The sequence below is a fragment of the Bombina bombina genome, chromosome 8 (genome assembly GCF_027579735.1).
Source record: "Bombina bombina isolate aBomBom1 chromosome 8, aBomBom1.pri, whole genome shotgun sequence".
Classification (NCBI taxonomy): Eukaryota; Metazoa; Chordata; class Amphibia; order Anura; family Bombinatoridae; genus Bombina; species Bombina bombina.
In genome coordinates, this window is record NC_069506.1 from 38,597,850 (window position 1) to 38,625,529 (window position 27,680).

Consider the following 27,680-nt stretch of genomic DNA (forward strand, 5'->3'; position numbering starts at 1 on the left):
AAGCAGAGGTCATTAGACCGCTGCTCCATACACCCTATGCCACCTCTGAGGAGGTGAGGGGAAATCAGAGAGCTCGCTCCTGGGGATTGACAATCCCTTCTCTCATGTGATTGGTCGTGCAAGAGAAGGGGCGGGCATTATACGCTTACTTGAGCGTGTAATGAAACATACGGGCAGCATTTATTGTTTGTCCGCTGCCCATATGTAGCAAAGGCGAGCGGACAAATTCTTGAGTGGAGAAGCTTGTCCGCTTGCTCCTTCGTACATGGGGCAATACATAAATAAACTGTGAGCATGTCTAATAATGTTGTCTTAAACCGTGAGCACGTTTAATGAATATGAGTTGTACAGTTTATATTTCCCTAAAAAAGCTACATAAATCCCACTGGACGTTAAACTAATTTTTTACTAGATCTAATTTTCGCGTTTCATCTGCTCTGTCTGGCTCATCAGAAGATTTTTTAAGCACTAGTTTTTTTTTCCCATCCTCTTCATGGCAAGCCAGAGCGTATCCTGGTCGTAATGCAGACTCAAAGTAAAAGCTGTTTGTAGTGCCTCTTGAGAACGTTTTTTGATAGAATATAATGTCGCTGGTGTCTCCCCTAATGATTTGGGGACAGTCTTGTTGCTGAAAGAGAAAATTTGAAATTAACACAAGTGAAGTACAAATATTTGATTCAAAGCAGAAATAAACAACAGTGGGGATATTTTATAGCAGGTACAGCATTGTCATTATCTTATATAAGAAGATATTACAGCCATAAGGCATTATATTGTAACTAGTCCTAAAGCCGAGTAAACCGGCCATTTTCTGCAGTTCAGTGGTCCCACCTGCCCGGCCACGCCCTGTTACTGATGCCCTGTCCTGCCACGCCTGACACACCCGCTCACGCCCGGCCATATCCCTATCACACCTGCTCCCGTCCACCCTCTCTGCTGTCTGATCCTAATGCTTCCTTACAGCCAGGCCAGGTATGTTTGTCTCGTGCTGCAGTCTCCACTGTGCATGACAGCTTCAGACAAACATACCTGGCCTTTTATTATATAGGAATAGTCCTAAAGCATGTGTACAAAGGCCATTTTTTGCAGTACAGCAGTCCCACCCCTCTCCCCTCTCTTTTTCCCACCTCTCTTTTGCTCTCTCTCTTTCCCCCCTCTTTTGCTCTCTCTCAATTTCTTTTTTGCTCTCTCCCTTCTCTTTTGCTCTCTCTCCCCTCTCTTTTGCTCTCTCTCTCCCCTCTTTTGCTCTCTCTCTCCCCTCTTTTGTTCTTTCTCCACCCTCTTTTGCTCTCTCTCCCTCCTCTTTTGCTCTCTCTCCCTCCTCTTTTGCTCTCTCTCTCCCCTCTCTTTTGCTCTCTCTCCCCTCTCTTTTGCTCTCTCCCCTCTCTTTTGCACTCTCTCCCCCTCTTTTGCACTCTCTCCCCCTCTTTTGCTCTCTCTCCCCCCTCTTTTGCTCTCTCCCCCCTCTTTTGCTCTCTCTCCCCCCTCTTTTGCTCTCTCTCCCCTCTCTTTTGCTCTCTCTCCTCTCTTTTGCTCTCTCTCTCCTCTCTTTTGCTCTCTCTCCCCTCTCTTTTGCTCTCTCCCCTCTCTTTTGCCCTCTCTCCCCCATCTTTGCTCTCTCTCCCCCATCTTTTGCTCTCTCTCCCACATCTTTTGCTCTCTCTCCTCCTGTTTTTTTCTGTCCCTCATCTTTTGCCTTCTCTCCCCCTCTTTATTCTCTCCCCCCCTGTTTCGCTCTCTCTCCCCCCTTTTTGCTCTCTTTCCACCCTCTTTTGCTCTCTCTCCCTTATCTTTTGCTCTCTCTCCCACCTCTTTTGCTCTCTCCCCTCTTCCCCTCTCTTCTGCTCTCTCCCCTCTCTTTTGCTCTCTCTCTCTCTCCCCACTCTTTTTCTCTCTCCCCCCTTGTTGGTGCTCTCTCCCCCCTCTTTTGCTCTCTCTCCCCCCTCTTTTGCTCTCTCTCCCCCCTCTTTTGCTCTCTCTCCCCCTCTTTTGCTCTCTCTCCCCCTTCTTTTGATCTCTATCCCCCTTCTTTTGCTCTCTCTCTCCCCCTCTTTTGCTCTCTCTCCCCTCTCTTTTGCTCTCTCTCCCCTCTCTTTTGCTCTCTCTCCCCCCCCTCTTTTGCACTCTCTCCCCCTTCTTTTGCATTCTCCCCCCTTCTTTTGCTCTCTCTCCCCCTCTTTTGCTCTCTCCCCCTATTTTGCTCTCTCTCCCCCCTTTTTGCTCTCTTTCCCCTCTCTTTTGCTCTCTCCCCCCCCCCTCTTTCTCGCTCTCTCTCTCTCTCCTCTTTTGCTCTTTTTTCTCTATCTCCCCTGTTTCACTCTTTCTTCCCCCTTTTGCTCTCTTTCCACCCTCTTTTACTCTCTCTCCCCTATCTTTTGCTCTCTCTCCCACCTCCTTTGCTCTCTCCCCTCTGCCCCTCTCTTTTGCTCTCTCCCCTCTCTTTTGCTCTCTCTCTCCCCCACTCTTTTTCTCTCCCCCCCTCCCTCTTGGCACTCTCTCTTCCTCTTTTGCTCTCTCTCTTCCTCTTTTTCACTCTCCCTCCTCTTTTGCGTTCTCTCCCCCCTCTTTCTCTCCCTCCTCTTTTGCGTTCTCTCCCCCTGTTTCGCTCTCTCTCCCTCCCTTTTCGCTCTCTCTCCACCCTCTTTTGCTCTCTCTCCCCTATCTTTTGCTCTCTCTCTCTCCCCCTCTTTTGCTCTCTCTCCCCTTCTTTTGCTCTCTCTCCTCAATCTTTTGCTTTTCTCTCCCCCTCTTTTGCTCTCTCTCCCCCTCTTTTGCTCTCTCTCCCCCTTCTTTTGCTCTCTCTCCCCCCCTCCTTTGCTCTTTCTCCCCTCTTTTGCTCTTTCTCCCCCCCTCTTTTGCTCTCTCTCCCCTCTCTTTTGCTCTCTCTCCCCCTCTTTTGCTCTCTCTCCCCCCTCCTTTGCTCTTTCTCCCCTCTTTTGCTCTTTCTCCCCCCTCTTTTGCTCTCTCTCCCCTCTCTTTTGCTCTCTCTCCCCCCTCTTTTGCTCTCTCTCCCCCCTCTTTTGCTCTCTCTCCCCTCTCTTTTGCTCTCTCTCCCCATTCTTTTGATCTCTATCCCCCTTCTTTTGCTCTCTCTCCCCCTTTTTTGCTCTCTCTCCCCTCTCTTTTGCTCTCTCTCCCCTCTCTTTTGCTCTCTCTCCCCCCTCTTTTGCACTCTCTCCCCCCTTCTTTTGCACTCTCCCTCCTTCTTTTGCTCTCTCTCCCCCCCTCTTTTGCTCTTTCCCCCTATTTTGCTCTCTCTCCCCCCTTTTTGCTCTCTCTCCCCTCTCTTTTGCTCTCTCTCTCCCCCACTCTTTTTCTCTCCCCCCTCCCTCTTGGCACTCTCTCTTCCTCTTTTTCACTCTCCCTCCTGTTTTGCGTTCTCTCCCCCCTCTTTTTTTTCTCTCCCCCTGTTTCGCTCTCTCTCCCTCCCTTTTCGCTCTCTCTCCACCCTCTTTTGCTCTCTCTCCCCTATCTTTTGCTCTCTCTCTCTCCCCCTCTTTTGCTCTCTCTCCCCTTCTTTTGCTCTCTCTCCTCAATCTTTTGCTTTTCTCTCCCCCTCTTTTGCTCTCTCTCCCCCTCTTTTGCTCTCTCTCCCCCTTCTTTTGCTCTCTCTCCCCCCTCCTTTGCTCTTTCTCCCCCCTCTTTTGCTCTCTCTCCCCTCTCTTTTGCTCTCTCTCCTTCTCTTTTGCTCTCTCTCCCCCCTCCTTTGCTCTTTCTCCCCTCTTTTGCTCTTTCTCCCCCCTCTTTTGCTCTCTCTCCCCTCTCTTTTGCTCTCTCTCCCCCTCTTTTGCTCTCTCCCCCCCCTCTTTTGCTCTCTCTCCCCCCTCTTTTGCTCTCTCTCTCTCTCCCCCTCTTTTGCTCTCTCTCCCCATTCTTTTGATCTCTATCCCCCTTCTTTTGCTCTCTCTCCCCCTTTTTTGCTCTCTCTCCCCTCTCTTTTGCTCTCTCTCCCCTCTCTTTTGCTCTCTCTCCCCCCTCTTTTGCACTCTCTCCCCCTTCTTTTGCACTCTCCCCCCTTCTTTTGCTCTCTCTCCCCCCTCTTTTGCTCTTTCCCCCTATTTTACTCTCTCCCCCCCCCTTTTTGCTCTCTCTCCCCTCTCTTTTGCTCTCTCTCCCCCCCTCTTTCTCTCTCTCTCTCTCTCTCTCTCTCTCTCTCTCTCTCTCTCTCTCCTCTTTTGCTATTTTTTCTCTCTCTCCCCTGTTTCACTATTTCTCCCCCCTTTTGCTCTCTTTCCACCCTCTTTTGCTCTCTCTCCCCTATCTTTTGCTCTCTCTCCCACCTCCTTTGCTCTCTCCCCTCTGCCCCTCTCTTTTGCTCTCTCCCCTCTCTTTTGCTCTCTCCCCTCTCTTTTGCTCTCTCTCTCTCTCCCCCAGTCTTTTTCTCTCCCCCCCCTCCCTCTTGGCACTCTCTCTTCCTCTTTTGCTCTCTCTCCCCCCTCTTTTGCCCTCTCTCCCCCTCTTTTGCTCTCTCTCCCCCTTCTTTTGCTCTCTCCCCCTTCTTTTGATCTCCCCCCCCTCTTTTGCTCTCTCTCCCCCCCTCTTTTGCTCTCTCTCCCCTCTCTTTTGCTCTCTCTCCCCTCTCTTTTGCTCTCTCTCCCCTCTCTTTTGCACTCTCTCCCCCTCTTTTGCATTTTCTCCCCCTCTTTTGCTCTCTCTCCCCTTTCTTTTGCTCTCTCCCCTCTCTTTTGCACTCTCTCCCCCTCTTTTGCATTTTCTCCCCCTCTTTTGCTCTCTCTCCCCTTTCTTTTGCTCTCTCCCCCCTCTTTTGCTCTCCCTCTCCCCTCTTTTTCTCTTTCTATCCTCTCTTTTGCTCTCCCTTCCCCCTATTTTGCTCTCTCTTCCCCCTCTTTTGCTCTCTCTCCCCCTCTCTTTTTCTCTCTCTCCCCTCTCTTTTGATTTCTCTCTCCCTCTTTTTCTCTCTCCCCCTATTTTTATCTCAACCTCCTCTTTTGCTCTCTCTCTCCCCCCTCTTTTCTCTCTCTGCCCCCTCTTTTGCTCTCTCTCTACCCCCTCTTTTCTCTCTCTGCCCCTCTTTTGCTCTCTCTCTCCCCTCTTTTTTCTTTATCTCTCCTCTTTTGCTCTCTCTCCCTCCTCTTTTCTCTCTCCCTCTCTCTCTCTCTCTCTCTCTCTCTCTCTCTCTCTCTCTCTCCTCTTTTGCTCTCTCTCCCTCTCCACCTCTTTTTCTCTCTCCCTCCTCTTTTGCCTTCTCTCCCCCCTCTTTTTTCTCTCTCTCCCCTCTTTCACTCTCTCTCCCCCCTTTTTGCTCTCTTTCCACCCTCTTTTGCTCTCTCTCCCTATCTTTTGCTCTCTCTCCCACCTCCTTTGCTCTCTCCCCTCTGCCCCTCTCTTTTGCTCTCTCCCCTCTCTTTTGCTCTCTCTCTCTCTCCCCCACTCTTTTTCTCTCCCCTCCTCTTGGTGCTCTCTCCCCCCTCTTTTGCACTCTCTCCCCCTCTTTTGCTCTCTCTCCCCTCTCTTTTGCTCTCTCTCTCCCCTCTTTTGCTCTCTCTCTCCCTCATTTGCTCTCTCTCCCCCCTATTTTGCTCTCTCTCTCCCCCTCTTTTGCTCCCTCTCCCCTTCTTTTGCTCTTTCTCCCCCTTCTTTTGCTCTCTCCCCCCTTCTTTTGCTCTCTCTCCCCTCTCTTTTGCTCTCTCTCCCCTCTCTTTTGCTCTCTCTCCCCTCTCTTTTGCACTTTCTCCCCCTCTTTTGCATTTTCTCCCCCTCTTTTGCTCTCTCTCCCCCCTTCTTTTGCTCTCTCCCCCCTCTTTTTCTCTTTCTCCCCTCTCTTTTGCTCTCCCTTCTCCCTATTTTGCTCTCTCTCCCCCTCTCTTTTACTCTCTCTCCCCTCTCTTTTGCTTTCTCTCTCCCTCTTTTTCTCTCTCAAGGTATGCTTGTCCTTGTGCAATCTCTACTGTGCATGACTGCATCTGACAAACATACCTGGCCTTTTATTATATAGGATGTGTGTGCCTTTCACTTACATTTAAAACCTGCATTACTAGATAAAAAGATCTGCAGCTAAAATATGCCCCCTCTTTTTATCTCAACCTCCTCTTTTGCTCTCTCTCTCCCCTCTCTTTTCTCTCTCAAGGTATGCTTGTCCTTGTGCAGTCTCTACTGTGCATGACTGCATCTGACAAACATACCTGGCCTTTTATTATATAGGATGTCTGTGCCTTTCACTTACATTTAAAACCTGCATTACTAGATAAAAAGATCTGCAGCTAAAATATGCCTTTCTAAAATTCTTTGAGGGACGTCACATTACTGACAAAATAGTCTGGCTAGAGCGGACAGCTTCAGATCATAAGGCTCTAAATCAAGCATATTATTAATACGTAGTTTAGATTGAAGAATCCATATAATCTATTTTTTTTTATCAGGAAACATTTGTTATATTAAAGGGACAGTGAACTGTAAAAGTAATGTTTTTCACTTAATATGTTCCAATGACTTGTTATATAAACTCCCAAGTGTAAAATATATGCGGAATTGCCTATTTAAGTTTATTTTTGTATTTGAAATAGCTGTTTTTATTCTTTGAAATCACAACCCATCAAAATGGTTTGAGCCTGGAGGGAAATCAGATATCCTTAGTTTATCACACAGCTTCTTTATATTATCTCTGTAAACCAAAACCCAATACTTAGAACAATTGAAAAAAGTGTAATTTCTTCTGCTGGTGTCACGTTACTTCCACCAGGTGTATATACCTTTAACTCACACCTCATAAATTCCCATAGTTCCTAACGCTACCTGCCAATTAATGTTTTGTGTGTAGCGTAGCTGCTCTCTGAACAAGCTGTCCCTTCAGATATGGCTCTAAGAAACCTGTGTGAACATTTGATTTCTTCAACATCTAACTAGCCACTGGCTCACTGGATTTATAGCTTTGTGCTCAAAGGTCTAGCTCCAGCTTTTCCGCTGGCTGGTAAATATAAACAGAGGTTACTTCCCTGCAAACGCTGCAGCGTCTCCCTCCGTGGAAACCCCGATCTGCCTCTGCATCACTCTCTAAGATCTCCTTGGCATCTTACAATACCTTTTCCTAAGTGGCTGTAAAGACTGAACCTTGTAAGTCTGTCTAATAAGGACTTTGTACCTATCTCCGTTCACTTGATTCCCGTTAAATGACAGGCTCCTCCTTCTCTGCTCTGACAGACATTTCACACTTACGCTGCACTGACAGAGACTCCTGGCAATCTGCCCCCACAGCCTACATCACAGTGATTGACACATTCTCCTCGTAGCTTTTAACGCCTTCTCAGACACGTCACAAACCAGTGTGTTCCTCCTATCTGCTTACGCAGACACTGCAAGTACCACTGCAGACCCTCAGCTAAAGTGTGAGCTTGAAACACTATCGCTACTTTCTAAAGACAATTAATACAACTAAAACAAACAACCTGCAACACAGTATCCATCTGCATCTCATAAAGAACATACAGTCTATGAACTTATCCACTCCTGTAACAATATAACAGGACATTCCCAATACATATTGCTCCTAAAATTTCGATTAGCTATCTGCAGTTGTGATCCAGGAACAATCTGATCTTTGATTCTATACGCTGCCTGACAGCTGGCTATGTTTAGACAGGTTTTCATTAGCCTATACTTAAGTATAAAAACTTACAGAAAATGTAGTGATACCACAGAAAAAAACAGCTATTTAAAATAGTGAAATAAGTAAAATGACCTATTTGTAAACAACTTAATACACTCCAGCAGGTACAATGGATAATTGGAAACAAATTAAATAAGGGTAAACTGCCCCTTTAACTGTTTTAGCTCAACAACATGCAATGCATTGTGGTCCTTCCTAAAAAAGCCAAAGAGTTAACTGTATGTACTTAGTGTAACAGTAAACAACTTGTAATCACAGGACATTGTTGTAGTCTTGTTATAGAATAAGATACCAGCCAAGTCTAAACATTTTTAAAATTTTGTTAGCTGCAATCCTATATAATAAAACGCCAGGTATGTTTGTCCAAAGCTGTCATGCCCAGTAGAGACTGCAGCACGAGACAAACATACCTGGCCTGGTCGTAAGGAAGCATGTGGATCAGACAGCAGAGAGGGTGGGCGGAATCTGGCGTGACCAACGGGAGCGGGTTTGGCTGGATGGTAGCGGGTGTGCCAGGGGCGGGGCATGGACGAGCGGGTGGGACCGATGCACTGCAGAAAATGGCCCGTGTACACAGGCTTTAGGACTAGTTGTTTTAGATACAAACGCCACCCATCCCTTGTCTGAGTCAGTCTGGGCATGAGTCTTGAGATGACAAGGCTAGTCAGGGTTATTTGTTAGTATAACTTGCATTGTTTTGCAGATGTTATCTGCTAAAACTTATTAGGGACATCTGTCAAGCAGAGAAGTCTGCCGTGTGCATTTTCAGTATTAGAAAATCTGCAATTTTCAGAGCTGAATTATATGAAAGTATATTGTAAAGTTGTTTTACTCTGCACTGCACAACTAAATACTTTATCTAAAAATCTCAAGGTGTTAACTGTCCCTTTAATCTTCAATTTCAGCCTGAACTGGTATTTCATTTCACAATGATTATGTGTAAAGGAGAAGTAACTGCCTTTAGCAAAAAACAATTTCTCAGTCACTATAAAACACAGATTTTTTTTTATACTTTACCCTCCTATCACAATGCTATGAGGAAGGGGATTCCCACAAGAATCTGAGGGCTTAGATGGAACCAAATGCTTAAACCTAGCCCAGGACAGACACTAAGGGCCAGATTACAAGTGGAGCACTAAACATCGCTTGCATGCTGTTTTTGTATTAAAAAAAAAGGCTAGATTTTTTCTTTTAAGAAAAAACTGCAATGCCCTCTATTTTGAGGGCATTTGGGGCAGTTTAAGAAAATTAACCAAAGATCTAATCTCTGGTTAATTTTCAGAGCGCTAAATTTGCCCATTTGCGGGAACACGATAATTTAGCTTGCCACTTGTAGCTAGGGGCCTATTTAATATGGTGCGAGCAGAAATGATCCGATATAGCGGATCATGTCCACTGAACATCGATAAATGCAGACAGCATACGCTGTCAGCATTTATCATTGCACCAGCAGTTCTTGTGAACCGCTGGTGCAATACCGCCCTCTGCAGATTCATGGCCAATAGCATGGGGTGTCAATCAACCTGATCGTATTCGATTGGGCTGATTTCTGTCCGCCGCCTCACAGCAGGCAGACAGGTTATGAAGCTTGATAAATATGCCCCCTAGTACTAAATGCCTAGACTTGTGAAATTGTTTCCTCTTTATAGGAGAGCTAGCAGTCAGCCAAGTAACAATTCTCATTAAAGAAGTCCAGTTTCCCTTCTGGAAGAGGCCAGATTACCAGTGGGGCGCTAAATATTTTTATTGATCCCGCTAACTGCACTCAAAATTACATTTTATATACATATGATTGTTTTTGTAATGTAGAATATGTCTATTTAAAACACATTAAAACATATAAAAATTGATTTAAAATGATATTGCATGTTTAAAGGTAGTTGACTGAAAAGGGCTCAAAAGTGTGTGTATATATATATATATACCCACACATACATATATATATATATATATATATATATATACACACACACACACACATATATATACATATATATATATATATATATATATATATATATCACATATATGAAATTACAAAAAAGAGACGCACTCGCCGGGTCTTAATCCAAAGTGTGTTTAATACACCAAGTGGAACAGTATATCACATATATTATATACTGTATATTGTGTATGTATATATATATATATATACACACACATACATACAGTCATGGCCAAAAATATTGGCACCCCTGCATTTCTGTCAGATAATGCACCATTTTGCCCACAAAATTGTTGCAATTACAAATGTTTAGGCATTCTAAAGTTTATTTATTTTGTGATGCTCGTGTAATTTGTAATTAAACTCACCTTTATCAATTAGCAGGTGCTGACAATATAGAAATCACACCGCAGCCAGTTAAAATTGTGAAAAATTGACTCAACCTTTCTGTTGTGTGTCTCTGTGGGCCACACTGAGCATGGAGAGGAGAAAGAGCAGCAAAGATTTGTCTGAGGATTTGAGAATAAAAATTGTGGAAAAGCATGGACAATCTCAAGGTTACAAGTCCATCTCCAGAAATCTTAATGTTCCTGTGTCCACTGTGCGCAACATTGTCAAGAAGTTTACAGCCCATGGCACTGTAGCTAATCTCCCTGGACATGGACGAAAGAAAAACATTGATCAAAGATTGCAACAAAGGATTGTCCGAATGGTGGATAAAGAACCTTAATCAAGAATACAGTCTCTACAGTCAAACATGGTGGAGGTTCACTGATGTTTTGTGGTTGCTTTGCTGCTTAAGACAATGGATGTTGACTTAACTGTGTGCATGGCATTATGAAATCTGAAGACTGCCAAAGAATTATGTGGTGCAATGTATTGCCCAGTGTCAGAAAGTTGGGTCTCCGTCCGAGGTCATGGGTCTTACAGCAGGACAATGACCCAAAGCCCACGTCAAAAAGATCAAAAAATGGTTTTAGACAAAGCACTGAAGAGTACTGAACTGGCCAGAAATGAGTCCAGATTTCAATCCCATAGAGCACCTGTGGAGAGATCTCAAAACAGCACTTGGAAAAAGGAACCCTTCCAATCTGGAGCAGTTGGTGAAAGAAGAGTGGTCCAAAATTCCAGTAGAGAGGTGTAAGAAACTAATTGATGGTTACAGGAAGCAATTGACTTCAGTTATTTCTTCCAAGGGGTGTGCTAACAAATATTAAATTGAGGGTGCCAATAATTTTGTCCAGTATATTTTTGGAGTTTTGCAAGAAATGTGTCAGATTTAGCTTTTTTTTCTCCAATTTTTTTGTGTCATATCAATACAAACCAAAGAAATTAACATGAGAATGCCTAAACATTTGTAATTTCAGACATTTTCTGGGCAAAGTGGTGCGTTATCTGACAGAAATGCAGGGGTGCCAATATTTTTGGCCATGACTATATATATATATATATATATATATATATATATATATATATATATATATATATATATATATATATATACATACATATATATGTGTATACACATGTTTGCACATGTATACACACAATTATTATGACCCTGGGGAAGTCTTCCTATGGGTTATGGGGGAAACCAGACGTGGACTCCTTGCCCAGTGTGCTTAGAGGAATGTGGCTGCACCTCACCGACGAGGCCGAAACGATCGTCTGGGGTTGTCATGTTCCTTGTTCAGAGGAGAATTGCCTGGTATTTCGGGGCTGGACTGACCTTACTTGGCAGGATCAGACTGATATACTTCAGCAAAGTTTTCTTCTGTGAAAAGCACACTGGTCTAAAAGAGGCTGCTTCCGGGTGGTAAATCGCCATAGAACAAGCCACTGAGCTGTTGTTCGTTCCTGGTAGAGCGCTTCTCTCTTTATATGCAAATTATTATGACCCTGGGGAAGTCTCCCTATGGGTGATGGGGGAAACCAGACGTGGACTCCTTGCCCAGTGTGCTTAGAGGAATGTGGCTGCACCTCACTGACGAGGCCCATAGGAGGCCGAAACGATCGTCTGGAGTTGTCATGTTCCTTGTTCAGAGGAGAATTGCCTGGTAATTCGGGGCTGGACTGACCTTACTTGGCAGGATCAGACTGATATACTTCAGGAAAGTTTTCTTCTGTGAAAAGCACACTGGTCTAAAAGAGGCTGCTTCCGGGTGGTAAATCGCCATAGAACAAGCCACTGAGCTGTTGTTCGTTCCTGGTAGAGCGCTTCTCTCTTTGTATGCAAATTATTATGACCCTGGGGAAGTCTCCCTATGGGTGATGGGGGAAACCAGACGTGGACTCCTTGCCCAGTGTGCTTTGAGGAATGTGGCTGCACCTCACTGACGAGGCCCATAGGAGGCCGAAACGATCGTCTGGGGTTGTCATGTTCCTTGTTCAGAGGAGAATTGCCTGGTATTTCGGGGCTGGACTGACCTTACTTGGCAGGATCAGACTGATATACTTCAGGAAAGTTTTCTTCTGTGAAAAGCACACTGGTCTAAAAGAGGCTGCTTCCGGGTGGTAAATCGCCATAGAACAAGCCACTGAGCTGTTGTTCGTTCCTGGTAGAGCGCTTCTCTCTTTGTATGTATATATATATATATATATATATATATATATATATATATATATATATATATATGATACATTGGAGCCCTTTCCAGTCAAACAACTTGTTATATACCATACCCCATATAACCCTTATAAAACATTTATATTAATATTTACATGTTTTTTTTTTATAAATAGTGTATATATGAATATAATAGTTTATTTAAATGTGTTTTGTGAAAACAAATGTTTATACTTACATTGACGCTAGGTCACCACCAGTCACGCTAATTGTTCTCAAGCCCAACCTTTTGCTTTCAAAATATGCGTATTAGTTAGTGAGGTTGTGATAGTGCTTGTCGCGTCCCATGCTAACTTTATTGCGCCTCGTGTAATCTAGCTCTTTATTGCCAAGAATTTGTAAATCTCCAGAATGTTCACTCACCTTGAAGCTAATCTTCATATCTTCTGTGCAGCACATACAGTAAGTCTTCTGATTAGCCTTAATAATGAAAGCCACAGAAAGTCCTGGAGAAAATTTTGTGTTTTTATATTTGTGTAGGTTAAACTGTACACCTCCTGTGATAATGTAAAAAATAAGTTATATTAATGTCTTATTCAAACGTGAAAAAGTTCACTTAAAGGGATAGTAAACACCAAAAATATTATTGTTCAAAAAGATAGATAATCTCTTTATTTACCATTCCCCAGTTTTCCATAACCAACACAGTTATATTAATATACTTTTAACCTCTGTGATTATCTTGTATTTAAGCCTCTGCAAACTGCTTCCTTATCTCAGATCTTTTGACAGACTTGCATTTCAGACAATTAGTGCTGACTCTTAAATAACTTCACATGCATGAGCAGAGCACAGTGTTATCTATATGAAACACATAAACTAACGCACTCTAGCTGTGAAAAACTGTAAAAAGCATTCAGATGAGAGGCTTACCTAGGTTTAGCTTTCAACTAAGAATAACACGAGAACAAAGCAAATTTGATGATACAGGTAAATTAGAAAGTTGGTTAAAATTGCATGCCCTATCTGAATCATTTAAGTTTAATTTGGACTTTACTATCCCTTTAAAAAAAGTTGAAACACTTCCCGCCACCCCCCCCCCCCCCAGTGTATTGCATACAAGAAGAACTAGGCAAATAAATGCACCATCTGACCCAGATACTCTTGAACTGACAAAGGAAGGTTTAAGTTTGTATTTATTTTTTAGTGGGTCAGTACAGCATAACCTAAGTTTTAATATTTCATAAGGTAACTGCGAAAAAAGGAATTTTCATGTTTTTCATTATTTATGTGAGGATTTCAACTCCAACATTTTTTTTGCTATTTAATTTCCCTAGTTTTCAAAAAGATATACAACACATAAAATGCTCTTAACCACTTGCAGAAAAGCAGTTAAAGGACCAATCAGTACAGTATAATTACATAATTAACAAGTGCATAATAAAAAGACAATGATTTTACACCTAGGGGCATATCTATCAAGCTTCGTATGGAGCTTGAAGCCTTGTGTTTCTGGTGAGCCGTTAGGCTCACCAGAAACACCTGTTATGAAGCAGCGGTATAAAGACCGCTGCTCCATAACCTGTCCGCCTGCTCTGAGGAGGCGGACAGAGATTGCCTTAATTCAACCCGATCGAATACGATCAGGTTGATTGACACTCCCTGCTAGCGGGCGATTGGCCGTGAATCTGCAGGGGGCGGCGTTCACAAGAGCTGCTGGTGCAATGCTGAATGCGGAGAGCGTATTGCTCTCCGCATTCAGCGAGGTCTGTCGGACATGATCCGCAATGTCGGATCATGTCCAACAGGCCTTTCATAAATAGGGGCCCTACTCTGAATTTCAAATAAGCAGTAGATTTTTTTTTCTGACAAATTTATTTTTTCTCCCATTTGCTGACCACATGTATCATGTGACAGACATCAGCCAATCACAGACTAGCATACGTATACCCTGTGAGCTTGTGCACATGCTCAGTAGGATGTTGTTCCCCAGAAAGTGTGCATATAAAAAGACTGTACAAAATTTGATAATGGAAGTAAACTGGAAAGTGTCTTAAAACTGCTGCTCTATCTGAATCATAAAAGTTTATTTTGACTTGAGTGTCCCTTTAAGATTACACAAACCGAGAACTATATAATTCTACACTTGAGCTACACGTCTTTTTTTTGCATGTTTTGATCATAGCTATATAAGCTCTAAATAGGGTTGCCACCCAGTCAGTGTTGTACCATCAGTGCCAGTGTTTTTAAGGTTCAGGTCAATTTAGATAATATTAAATAAGTATAGAAATAAAGGACCTCTCATGCAGAAACTCATTCTATGGGGTAGTTTCACCAAAGGTCGAGCGGACATGATTCGCTGTAGCAAACCATGCCCGCTCGACCTCCTCTGGTGAAATGCTTGTGCAATGTCTCTTAACTTCAGTTTCTGGGGGACCAGAAACGATGGGGCGTCAATTGACCCCCATATGTGTTCTTATCTAATTATAAAAATAACCCTTTAAAAAGGGCCTAGAAGCTTTAGTTTCTGAGTTATGGTGAGCAATAATGTATGATTAAGGATTGGTGAGCCGAAACATTGCTTGTACTGTTGACCCACTATACACAATAAAGGTCTTTTTATCCTAAGAAGTGCATAACAGATATAGATCTGGCTGCCTTCCTGTAGTCTATAAATACCCTAGTATCAGAATATTACTGTGCTTTCTTTATCCACATCGGTAATACACCAAGAGAGAGTTTAGTATGGTGTGAAGGTATATGGATCCTATGGGGGCTAGATTGCATACATATATAAATATTAATGCCAATTTTAATATATAAAAATGGGTATAAAAATGTATATTTATATGTATATAGGTTTATGGGAATAGCCCTTCAGAATAAGATAAAAAGTATTTTAAATAGTGCACATTGAGGGGAAGTTGGTGTATAACCAACATGAGTGTATATCCCTTTAAATGAGCTAAACGCTTTTTACTGGAAAAAATGTAACCAAGAAATCTGCCTGGGATAGATATAAGTATATTTGTGAAAAAAGCCTAATAGCTCACATATATTCACTCTTAAGCTGCTTGTAAACATTTAGCCCATAAAATAAAAAAGAACAAGCAAGTTTTATAAAGATTTATGCTAATCCATTTTTACTATTTTAAAACCGACATAAGAAGGGCACTTGCCAGTTTCCAATATGGAGGAACAAGCCGTTAAGCTAACAGGACTCAATGGTATTTAAATCAGATAGGAGGGGGGCGGCCCCTACCTCTGATGAAGCAGCCAATAGGCGAGGCTGATTCGCCTAAGTTATCAAGCCCTACACACCGGCAAAAGTAGAATAAAGTGATGTAAGCTTCGATCCGCCGTTCGGCACAATCTGACTACATTTGCTAGTTATCAAAAAACTAGCAGGTACGCTCGGCACTTTTACGGCCCAGCGTACCTGGTTTCAATCCGCCGCCCTGGAGGTGGCGGATCCCATAGGAATCAATGGGAGTCTGACCATAGCGAAAGTTCATGTTCGCTGCTGCCGACATCCCATTGATTCCTATGGGAGCTGTCTACACCTAACACCCTAACATGTACCCCGAGTCTAAACACCCCTAATCTGTCCCCCCCTACCCTGCCTCAACTAAATAAATGTATTACCCCCTAAACCGCCGCTACTGGACCCCGCCGCAACTATAATATATATGTTAACCCCTAAACCGCCGCTCCTGGACCCCGCCGCAACTATAATATGTATGTTAACCCCTAAACCGCCGCTCCCGGACCCCGCCGCAACCTACATAATACCTATTAACCACTATCCTGCTCCCCCTACACCGCCGCCACTATAATACATTTATTAACCCCTATCCCCCCCCCCACACTGCCGCAATTATAATAAAATTATTAACCTCTAAACCTGTCTAACCCTAGCCCTAACACCCCCCTAACTTAAATATTATTTAAATACATCTAAATATTATAACTCTTATTAACTAAATGAATCCTATTTAAAACTAAATACTTACCTTTAAAATAAACCCTAATATAGCTACAATATAAATAATAATTATATTGTAGCTATTTTAGGATTTATTTTTATTTTACAGGCAAATTTCAATTTATTTTAACTAGGTACAATAGCTATTAAATAGTTATTAACTATTTAATAGCTACCTAGTTAAAATAAAGAGAAATTTACCTGTAAAATAAAAACTAACCTAAGTTACAATTACACCTAACACTACACTATACTTAAATAAATTATTCCTATTTAAAACTAAATACTTACCTGTAAAATAAACCCTAAGATAGCTACAATGTAATTAATAATTATATTGTAGCTATTTTAGGATTTATATTTATTTTACAGGTAACTTTGTATTTATTTTAGCTAGTTAGAATAGTTATTAAATAGTTATTAACTATTTAATAACTACCTAGCTAAAAGAAATACAAAATTACCTGTAAAATAAATCCTAACCTAAGTTACAATTAAACCTAACACTACACTATCATTAAATTAATTAAATAAATTACCTACAAATAACAACAATTAAATACAATTAAATAAACTAACTAAAGTACAAAAAACCCCAAAAAACTAAGTTACAAAAAATAAAAAAAATAAGTTGCAAACATTTAAAAAATATTACAACAATTTTAAGCTATTTACACCTAATCTAAGCCCCCTAATAAAATAACAAAGCCTCACAAAATAAAAAAATGCCCTACCCTATTCTACATTAAAAAGTTCTAAACAGCTCTATTACCTTACCAGCCCTTAAAAGGGCCTTTTGCGGGGCATGCCCCAAAGAATTCAGCTCTTTTGCCTGTAAAAAAAAAATACAACCCCCCTGTGACGGACCCTTCGGTCAGGACTGAAAGCGTTAACTTTATTTTCTAAATACAAGTTGCTGGCTCCAGCCATAATTTAGTTAGTGATAAGAATTCCATTGTTTAATCACCTCCAGAGTCAGACTGTTGGTGATAAGGACTCCATTGTGTATTATGTTTAACTTGCTATCTGCCTAAGTAAAGTAATGTATTATATTGTATCATGTCAAAAGGGCGTGTTCCCTCCATGTAATGTACAACAGTCTTTCAACCCCCCCATCTGGGGTCAGACCTGCATAAATACTAGGCATAGCCTTTTAATAAATGACATTCTGTTTTAAACCTGATGTGAAGCCTGGTCTCATGTTTGAGGGGAAAAACTGGCTGGGTTGTGAGTTGCTGATTCCCTATGCAGGACATTGTTCCCTGGTGTTAACCCTTGGTATCCTGTTGGTAACGTAACAATTGGTGGCAAGCGACGGAATGAACCTTATCGCCCAGAAGAGCAACTACACAAGCCAGTAACCACAGGAAGAGGGGGATTATTACAATACTGACAAAGATGGAAAGAGTACCAGGGACCGTAGGAACCAATGGGCTCAGCATATCAAACAGAACCCCCGAAGAAGCAAGTTTTGACCGGGCTGTCAAAATAAGACTGGCACATTATGGCCCCAACCCATCTGCGGAAATTATCGACCGGGTCATAGCAGCTGTGGAGGCCAACCTACTTCGCCAAAGCGGCGCTGCAGCAGCCCAAGTCACAGCAACCCGAGTGGAAAAGAGAAAAGTAAATTTTGCAGCTTTTAAAAACTTCCTGGAAACAGAAGGAGAGATTGATGGGTACCTTGCGGATTTTGAGAGGCAATGTGCACTACACAAGGTACCCGCAGAGGACTGGGTCACGATATTATCCGGAAAATTATCCGGCCGTGCCAGTGAGGCTTTTCGGGCCATTCCAGATGAGGAAGTTGGGGATTATAATACTGTGAAAGAGGCTCTGCTCTCCAGGTATGCGGTTACACCGGAGGCATACCGGAGGCGGTTCAAAGACACTGTTAAATTAGCTGGTGATTCCTACGTTGAGTGGGCATGTAAGGTGCACCGCACAGCAGCTCATTGGATAGCGGGGTGCCAAGCCGTATCTGGGGAAGAGGTGCTGCAGCTATTCCTGTTGGAACATTGCTTTGACAAGTTATCAGCAGGAGTTAGAGAGTGGGTTCGGGACCGTAAACCCTCCACCCTGCATGAAGCTGCTCGCCTGGCAGATGAGTATACGGATGCCCGCAAACTGGACACTGCTACCACTAAGCCCCCTGCTAGAGTGGAGTACAGACCCCCAGTCACCCCAGCAGCTGCCAGTTACCAACCCCCGGCGCACCGCTATACCACATGGCTTCTGGCCACGAACTACCCTCAGAGAGCCCGGTTCAATTCGCGGGGCTACTCACAACCTATTCAGTGCTTTGGATGTAAGCAACTAGGGCACAAAAGACCAGAGTGTCCCCTAAATGCAGCGAACCAAGCACAGTCCTGGAGAAGACCCGCCGGCAGAATCCCACGTAACCCTCAGCCTGCGGCCCGCTACGTAGGGGCGCAAGAATGCTGGGGCATCCTACATGAAGCAGACCTTGTGCAAGCTGCCCGCCGGAATAACCGGCAACTGGTTAAAGTGAATGGGAAGGAGGTCAGTGGTCTACGGGATACTGGTGCTACCACGACCTTGCTTCAAAAGAACTTGGTGTCTGAGAAACAGCACACTGGAGACACTGTGACTGTGAGGGTAGCAGGGGGCGCTGTGTTCCGCCTACCTGTTGCCAGGGTACATTTGGATAGGGGAGTGGGCGATAGACCTGTGAATGTGGGGGTCATGAAGGATTTACCCGCTGATGTTCTCCTTGGAAATAACTTGGCCCCCCTTGTTTCTGCCTATGCTCCCATGGGTCCCGCTGATGTTAACCCTGTGACTACCCGTGCTCAGATCCGTGCAGCAGAGACTGACCCCCCTGCTGCTAAGCCCCAGAACGCTGAGCTCAGCAAATCTCTATCTGCTATTGATACGTGGAAGTCCCGTTACAATGTGCTGATGAAGGAGAAGAGGAGCGCAGAGGAAAAGGCACGTTTAGAACGTGAATCTCTGCTAGACAAGCTGCACCGACAGACTGCAGAAAACACCAGCTTGAGAGTGGAACATGAAACCTTAAAGACAAACTTAGCGACACTTGAGGAGAAGCTGACGCTGGCTCATAGTGAGGTGCAGCAATTCAAGGGCACCCTATGTCAGTATGAAGGGATTGTGGATACCTATAAAGAGCAGGTACAGAAAACACGTAAAGAAGCTGATGGGATTTTGAAGGACTGTTTAGCCCTAGTCTGGGCACTGACGAAGTTGAACCCTTGTTTGTATGGACAGGAATTCTCTCTCATAACGGGAATACAGATGGATTGTCCTGGCAAACTGACATGCCTACCACCTCCTAGTCCGGTCATCCCCAGGTTGACCCGCCAAAGGGTCAAGCCGGGTCTGCCGGAGTGTTCCACAAGGGGGGAGCTATGTGACGGACCCTTCGGTCAGGACTGAAAGCGTTAACTTTATTTTCAAAATACAAGTTGCTGGCTCCAGCCATAATTTAGTTAATGATAAGAATTCCATTGTTTAATCACCTCCAGAGTCAGACTGTTGGTGATAAGGACTCCATTGTGTCTTATGTTTAACTTGCTATCTGCCTAAGTAAAGTAATGTATTCTATTGTATCATGTCAAAAGGGCGTGTTCCCTCCATGTAATGTACAAAAGTCTTTCAACCCCCCCCATCTGGGGTCAGACCTGCATAAATACTAGGCATAGCCTTTTAATAAATGACATTCTGTTTTAAACCTGATGTGAAGCCTGGTCTCATGTTTGAGGGGAAAAACTGGCTGGGTTGTGAGTTGCTGATTCCCTATGCAGGACATTGTTCCCTGGTGTTAACCCTTGGTATCCTGTTGGTACCGTAACACCCCCCAACATTAAAACCCACCACCCACATACCCCTAATCTAGCCCAAACCCCCCATAAATAAACCTAACACTACCCCCCTGAGGATCATCCTACCTTTAGCCGTCTTCAGCCAGCCGACCACCGATGGAACAGAAGAAGACATCCAGAGCGGCAGAAGTCATCATCCAAGGGGCGCTGAAGAAGTCTTCCATCCGATTGAAGTCATCATCCAAGGGGCGCTGAAGAAGTCTTCCATCCGATTGAAGTCATCATTCAAGGGGCACTGAAGAAGTCTTCCATCTGATTGAAATCAACATCCAGGCGGCGTCTTCAATCTTCATCCATCCGGAGCAGAGCCATCTTCAGACGAGCCGACGCAAAGCCATCTTCTTCCACCGACGACTGAACGATGAATGACGGTTCCTATAAGTGACGTCATCCAAGATGGCGTCCCTTGAATTCCGATTGGCTGATAGGATTCTATCAGCCAATCGGAATTAAGGTAGGAAAAATCTGATCGGCTGATTAAATCAGCCAATCAGATTGAAGTTCAATCTGATTGGCTGATCCAATCAGCCAATCAGATTGTCCTCGCATTCTATTGGCTGTTCCGATCAGCCAATAGAATGCAAGCTCAATCTGATTGGCTGATTGGATCAGCCAATCGGATTGAACTTCAATCTGATTGGCTGATTTAATCAGCCAATCAGATTTTTCCTACCTTAATTCCGATTGGCTGATAGAATCCGAGGGACGCCATCTTGGATGACGTCACTTAAAGGAACTGTCATTCGTTGTTCAGTCGTCGGTGGAAGAAGATGGCTCCGCATCGGCTCGTCTGAAGATGGCTCCGCTCCGGATGGATGAAGATTGAAGACGCCGCCTGGATGTTGACTTCAATCGGATGGAAGACTTCTTCAGCGCCCCTTGGATGATGACTTCAATCGGATGGAAGACTTCTTTGGCGCCCCTTGGATGATGACTTCTGCCACTCCGGATGTCTTCTTCTGTTCCATCGGTGGTCGGCTGGCTGAAGACGGCTAAAGGTAGGATGATCTTCAGGGGGGTAGTGTTAGGTTTATTTAAGGGGGTTTTGGGTTAGATTAGGGGTATGTGCATGGTGGGTTTTAATGTTGGGGGGGTTGTATTTTTTTTTACAGGGAAAAGAGCTGAATTCTTTGGGGCATGCCCCGCAAAAGGCCCTTTTAAGGGCTGGTAAGGTAATAGAGCTGTTAACTTTTTAATGTAGAATAGGGTAGGGCATTTTTTTTTATTTTGGGGGGCTTTGTTATTTTATTAGGGGGCTTAGATTAGGTGTAAGTAGCTTAAAATTGTTGTAATATTTTTTTATTTTTTGTAACTTCGTTTTTTTTATTTTTTGTACTTTAGTTAGTTTATTTAATTGTATTTAATTGTAGTTATTTGTAGGTAATTTATTTAATTAATTTAATGATAGTGTAGTGTTAGGTTTAATTGTAATTTAGGTTAGGATTTATTTTACAGGTACTTTTGTATTTCTTTTAGCTAGGTAGTTATTAAATAGTTAATAACTATTTAATAACTATTCTAACTAGCTAAAATAAATACAAAGTTACCTGTAAAATAAATATAAATCCTAAAATAGCTACAATATAATTATTAATTACATTGTAGCTATCTTAGGGTTTATTTTACAGGTAAGCATTTAGTTTTAAATAGGAATAATTTATTTAATGATAGTGTAGTGTTAGGTGTAATTGTAACTTAGGTTAGTTTTTATTTTACAGGTAAATTTCTCTTTATTTTAACTAGGTAGCTATTAAATAGTAAATAACTATTTAATAGCTATTGTACCAAGTTAAAATAAATTGAAATTTGCCTGTAAAATAAAAATAAATCCTAAAATAGCTACACTATAATTATTATTTATATTGTAGCTATATTAGGGTTTATTTTAAAGGTAAGTATTTAGTTTTAAATAGGATTAATTTAGTTAATAAGAGTTATAATATTTAGATGTATTTAATTAATATTTAAGTTAGGGGGGTGTTAGGGTTAGGGTTAGACTTAGGTTTAGGGGTTAATAATTTTATTATAGGATGCGGCGGTATAGGGGGGCAGGATAGGGGTTAAAAAATTTATTGTAGGTGGCGACGGTGTAGGGGGGGCAGATTAGGGGTTAATAAGATTAATATAGGTGGCGGCGGGGTCCGGGAGTAGCGGTTTAGGGGTTAAACAATTTATTTAGTTGCGTCGGGGTACGGGATCAGCAGGATAGGGGTTAATACATTTATTATAGGTGGCGGCGGTATAGGGGGGCAGGATAGGGGTTAATAGGTATTATGTTGTAGATGGTGGCGGGTTCCGGGAGCGGCGGTTTAGGGGTTAATCAGTTTATTAGAGTGGCAGTGGGCTCCGGGAGCGGCGGTTTAGGGGTTAATATATTTATAAGAGTTGCCGCGGGGTCTAGGAGCGGCGGTTTAGGGGTTAATAACTTTATTTAGTTGCGGGGGGCTCCGGGGGTGCTGGTATAGGGGGTAGAACAGTATAGTTTAGTGTGGGTGCTTAGTGACAGCTTGTCAATAAAGCTGTAAAAAAGCCGAAGAGCAGCGAGATCGGATGAGTGATAACTAACACAGTCCGCTGCTCATCGCCCCGTACTTGGTGCGCGGCTTTTTGACAGATTTATTGATAACTTTGCCGAGATTTTTCCGCGGCGGCGATGGTAGGCGAGCTTAGGCGGGCGTATTGGGGCCGGCGAAGGCAGGTAAGTAGACACGTTGATAACTAGAGGCCTGTGTGTGTATCTCAATGTTAAAGCCCTTTACAGCCTTTTTTTTCTAACTCCTGAGACTTCATATCTTTCAACCCTTATAACTTTTTTGTGCAATAATTTTTTTAAAATATTTTTTATTAGATAGTGTTATTATGTGTGTAAGTGTACTTTTAAATGTATTTTGGATGTGTTATGTGGCAATTTTTTGTTTTGTGTAACAGTTAACCAGAGCTCTGAAGTCACGATATCCAAGCGCACGTTAACTTCAATTGCTTTCAAGCGATCATATTTACTCTCAACTTGTAATATGATCGCTACATCCGCCGCACGCAAACAGCCGCTATAAACCTGATACTGCTTGGGCTGAGAATTCTCAAGTACAATAAAAATAGATTAGATTAACTCATTATTATATACTACTTGCGTTACTTACCTAAGACATCACTAAAGTCTGCTCCACCTCCACTGATCTCTTTTGAGGAAGGTCTAAGGAACTCATTAAGCTGGTTTTTGATTAGTACGTTTATGGATGGTTGTGAAGCCAGTCTCCATGTGTCTGTTTGCAAGTCACTTACTAGAACAAAAGCAATATAGTCATTAGAAAACAAATCACAAATGTTTAGAACAGTGTTTTTCAACCAGTGTGCCGTGAGAGATCCTCAGGTGTGCCGTGGCTGACAACAGTGCAGGGGTGTCCCTCTTTCAAATTTCTAAATATTGGGAGGTATGTGACAGGCTCATCAGGCATCATTTACAACCATGACATTGACATTCATTCACAGACAATCATTATGATTGTTTGTGAATGAATGTCAATATGTCATGTATAGTTTGTAGGAGGCATGGCATGGCAGCACAGTACAGTGTGTTTATATATATATATATATATATATATATATATATATATATATATACTGTATTATATATCCTGTATTAGGCTACAATGTGTGATTTTGTAACATTTTGGGATGGTGGTGTGCCACAGGATTTTTTAATGTAAAAAAGTGTGCTACGGCAAAAAAAAGGTTGCAAATCACTGGTTTAGAACATACAAATGTGATATTATTAGCTAGAGCATAATGTTTTATAACCTTCACTAAACCTCCTTCAATATGCCAGATATATTGGGAATGACAGGACTCACCTTTCTTAAAGTGACATTCCAGTCAAAATATAAAATATAAATGCACAAATATTTATTGCATTTTTGAATAGCGACCTATATATATATTTTCAATATACATGTATTGGCAAAAATGCTTCTATTAAGCGTTATCACTGTTTTAGTGTTAACCTTTTTCTCTGCACGTGCATGTGAAGCATAGCTAGATATTCTCAGTGCACCCACATTTTAAAAATGTAGCTGCTTAGATAATCAGTGGGGCTTGTATCATGTCAGCAATTAACAAATTGAGTCATTACCAGATTGTACAAGTACCATAGGCTCTCTGAGCAATTGCTGTTTTTGAAATGCTGGTGCACGATGCATACTTAAATACACTCTTGAAACAGCTATAGCTTTTATTAGAAGCATTTTTGCTAATGCATGTACACTACAAAATTGCTTCTGTTCAATACTGAAATGCACCCATGTGGTTTCCTATTTTGGCTGGAATATCCCTTTTAGGTCCAAGTCTCACTGCTCTATTCTGGTGATAATACATTTAATAAGAGTTCTCTCTGTAATGTTCTTTTCTGACCTTTAAATCAGCATAAATGTCCCATTGCTATAGCCGTTCTTTACTAGAAGTCTATTTTATATTAAAACAAAGAGTATTTACCTTTTAAAGAGGCCCCTCTGGAAATCATCAAATATATAGTTGTATCTCACATCTCTCATTACCCTCAAAACATAAAGTGCCCTCTTGTGCATAAGTCCTGTATCCGGTCTGTCTGTTTAGCTGCAGACACGGTACCAGGCTGCACTTCAGAGCTGATACAGACAAACTGCATGGGAGCGCACTTATGGAAGAGAATGAAATATACAGAGGAACTAAAGTTACTTCAAAGAGCCCTTATAACATTGTCGAGACTTCCATTGGTGCAGCAGGGTCCAGATGCTGGAGGTGATAGCAGCCAGTCTATACATAGGTGTGCACAAGCTTAATGCAAGGGAGCTTTTATTAGTGCAGGTTGAAGGTTAATCTATCTATCCTCTAAATCATTATACAGAGCAGCATGTATGTAATTACTACTGAGTTACCTTGAAGGGGGGGGGGGGTCCAAAAATATTTTTTTGCACCAGGGCCCCCTGCTGAGCAGATCAGCTACCGATGTGATCTGTGCAGTAATCTTATAAGGGGAAAGTTGTAGTTTTATACATTGGGGCCGAATTATCAAGCTCCGAACTGAGCTTGATGCCCCGTGTTTCTGGCGAGCCTTCAGGCACACAAGTTATGAAGCATCGGTCTAAAGACCGCTGCTATATAACCTGTCCGCCTGCTCTGAGGCGAATACGATCGGGTTGATTGACACCCCCTCTGCAGGGGGCGGTATTGCACCAGCAGTTCACAAGAACTGCTGGTGCGATGATAAATGCAGAGAGCGTATGCTGTCGGCATTTATCGATGTGCAGCAGACATGATCCACAATATCGGATCATGTCCGCTCACATCATGATAAATAGGCCCCTTTACCTCATAAAAAAGGCATCAGTGCATTGTATGTAGTAGTTATTAGCCCCCTCCTTGCAACCTGCTGCTTAAATTATATGCTTTCACTAAACAAATTAGCACTCATAGCCACTCCTGTATATGAGCCATGTTAAATCTCACCCCTTTTCCTGTTCATACAAATATTGGGAACTTTGTTGAAATGATTGTCTATAAACAAATATCTGTTTTATATCCCTGCAAATGGGATATCTCCTTCTTTTAACATTTTATTCTACCTACCTGCTTCTTTATATTATCTTTGTCTGTATACAAAAGCCCAATACTTACAGAGAACAATTTAAAATTAACATTTTGTTACTTATCTCCCCTACCTCCCACAGTGTAATTTGTATGTTTATACATTCTTTCTTTAACCTATACATAAGTTTAGAAACTTTCAGTATAGGTAGGGATACCACAATAAGCTATTGCAAATGCAGATATAAAGCTATAGGAGCTATTTTTAAACAATCTAATACACTCCAGCAAGAAAATAAATCATTAGGAACAAATTAAAGGGAAGAAAAAATTAGGGTACACTGTTGCTTTAATAGAAGGATTTAGTGGGAGTTTTGAATGGAGACTCTGCTGCAGCTCCCCAGACTGGAAGTAGTTTTTTATGTTTATAAAAGAGCACAATATTATCTCCAGGCTATGTTTTATCTTGCTAAATCAGTGCTAGTAGTAGCTGACACTTACCTTCAAATACAAGGATATCATTTGAGCTACGATGCAGAATGTAGTTCACATCTAAAGAAATAAATGAAAAAAAAGATAATATATTTATGTTGCAGCCAACTATCCATAGGGTCATTTATTCCACATTATACATAAAACACCACAGGTACACTCATATGTACCCCACAATCAACCCCCAATTTGCAGGACAATTCCCAGTCATTCTGCCTAATCCACTTCCACTGGAACTTGTGACTGTCCAAATCTGTCATAGATCTATATAAACCCCCTTACCTACTGCACACACTCTGCAGACCCATCCTCTGAATTATTATGCCCCTCCCTTACACCTAGCGCCAGGTTATAGTTTTATAAATGGTGAGAGGTATTATACATGAAACATAAAAATACCCACACTAACATACAATTAATACAAAGCAACTAGTAATAGATAGATGGATAGATAGATAATTAGAACAATATATATATATATTGTAAATACTGTACATATTTCTTTATATATTAGTATATACTGTTATCTGTATATCTATTACTATAATAATACTCAAGTCAAAATAAACTTTTGTGATTCAGATAGAGCAGCAGTTTAAAGACACTTTGCAATTTACTTCCTTTATCAAATTTTGCGCAGTCTTTTTGATATTCACACTTTCTTGAGAACAAGATCCTAAGCGTGTGCACAAGCTCACAGGATAAACGTATACTAGTTTGTGATTGGCTGATGTCTGTCACAAGGTACAAGGGGCCGGAAAATGGGAGAAAAAATAAATTTGTCAGAAAAAAAATCTGCTGCTTACTTGAAATACAGAGTAGGTGTTAAATCATTATCTTTTTATTACAAAGTTGATATATGAGAGAGAGTACCTGTACCGCCACAATGTCTCCAACATAGCGTGGTCAGTATTTAACATTGCAAAAGCAGTTCTGGTCTGCAGATTTGCGGCCAATCGGCTGCTAGCAGGGGGTGTCAATCAACCCGATTATATCCGATCGGGTTGATTGCTGTTTGCCGCCTCAGAGGTGATGGACAAGTTAAGGAACAGTGATCTTAAGATTGCATCAGCCAATAGGATTTTTCCTACCTTAATTCTGATTGGCTGATAGAATTCTGTTTTTTAAGGGGGTATTGGGTGGGTTTTAGAGTAGGGTTGGTTGTGTGGGTGGTGGGTTTTAATGTTGGGGGGATTTGTACTTTTTTTTTACAGGTAAAAGAGCTGATTACTTTGGGGCAATGCCCCACAAAAGGCCCTTTTAAGGGCTATTTGTAATTTAGTGTAGGGTAGGGCTTTTTTTTTTTTAATGTTTTTTATTGAGGAAACTTAGACATATTGTAACATGCTGATTCATCACAAGTACAGGGTCTCACAAAGAATAACAAATGGAACAGGTAATACATCAAGTTAAAAGTACAGGTGGCCCTCGTTTTACAACGGTTCAATTTACACCGTTTCAGAATAACAACCTTTTTTTTCTAGTCATGTGACTGCTATTGAAAAGCATTGAGAAGCAGTGCATTTATTAAAATAGCCAGTAAGTGGAGCTGTCCGCTTGTGTTGCAGCAAAGCCAAGCAAGCTAAAATGTAATTAATTTAACCAGACCTGAGCTATCGAGCAGATTTCAAAGGAACAAGATCTTC

The 27,680-nt window shown here is 42.0% G+C and overlaps 1 protein-coding gene across 1 annotated transcript in view; it reads right to left on the reverse strand.

The window, feature by feature from the left end:
• Window positions 1–307: 307 nt before the first annotated feature.
• The window catches only part of IL18 (interleukin 18), a 44,697-nt gene continuing 17,324 nt past the window's right edge, over window positions 308–27,680 (reverse strand). Inside the window, exons 2-5 of the mRNA XM_053690926.1 lie at window positions 26,044–26,094; window positions 23,124–23,264; window positions 12,559–12,692; window positions 308–628 (exon numbers count right to left, since the gene is read on the reverse strand). Coding sequence (XP_053546901.1) covers window positions 398–628; window positions 12,559–12,692; window positions 23,124–23,264; window positions 26,044–26,094 — 557 coding nt within the window. The 3' untranslated portion in view covers window positions 308–397. The remainder of the gene's footprint in view (window positions 629–12,558; window positions 12,693–23,123; window positions 23,265–26,043; window positions 26,095–27,680) is intronic.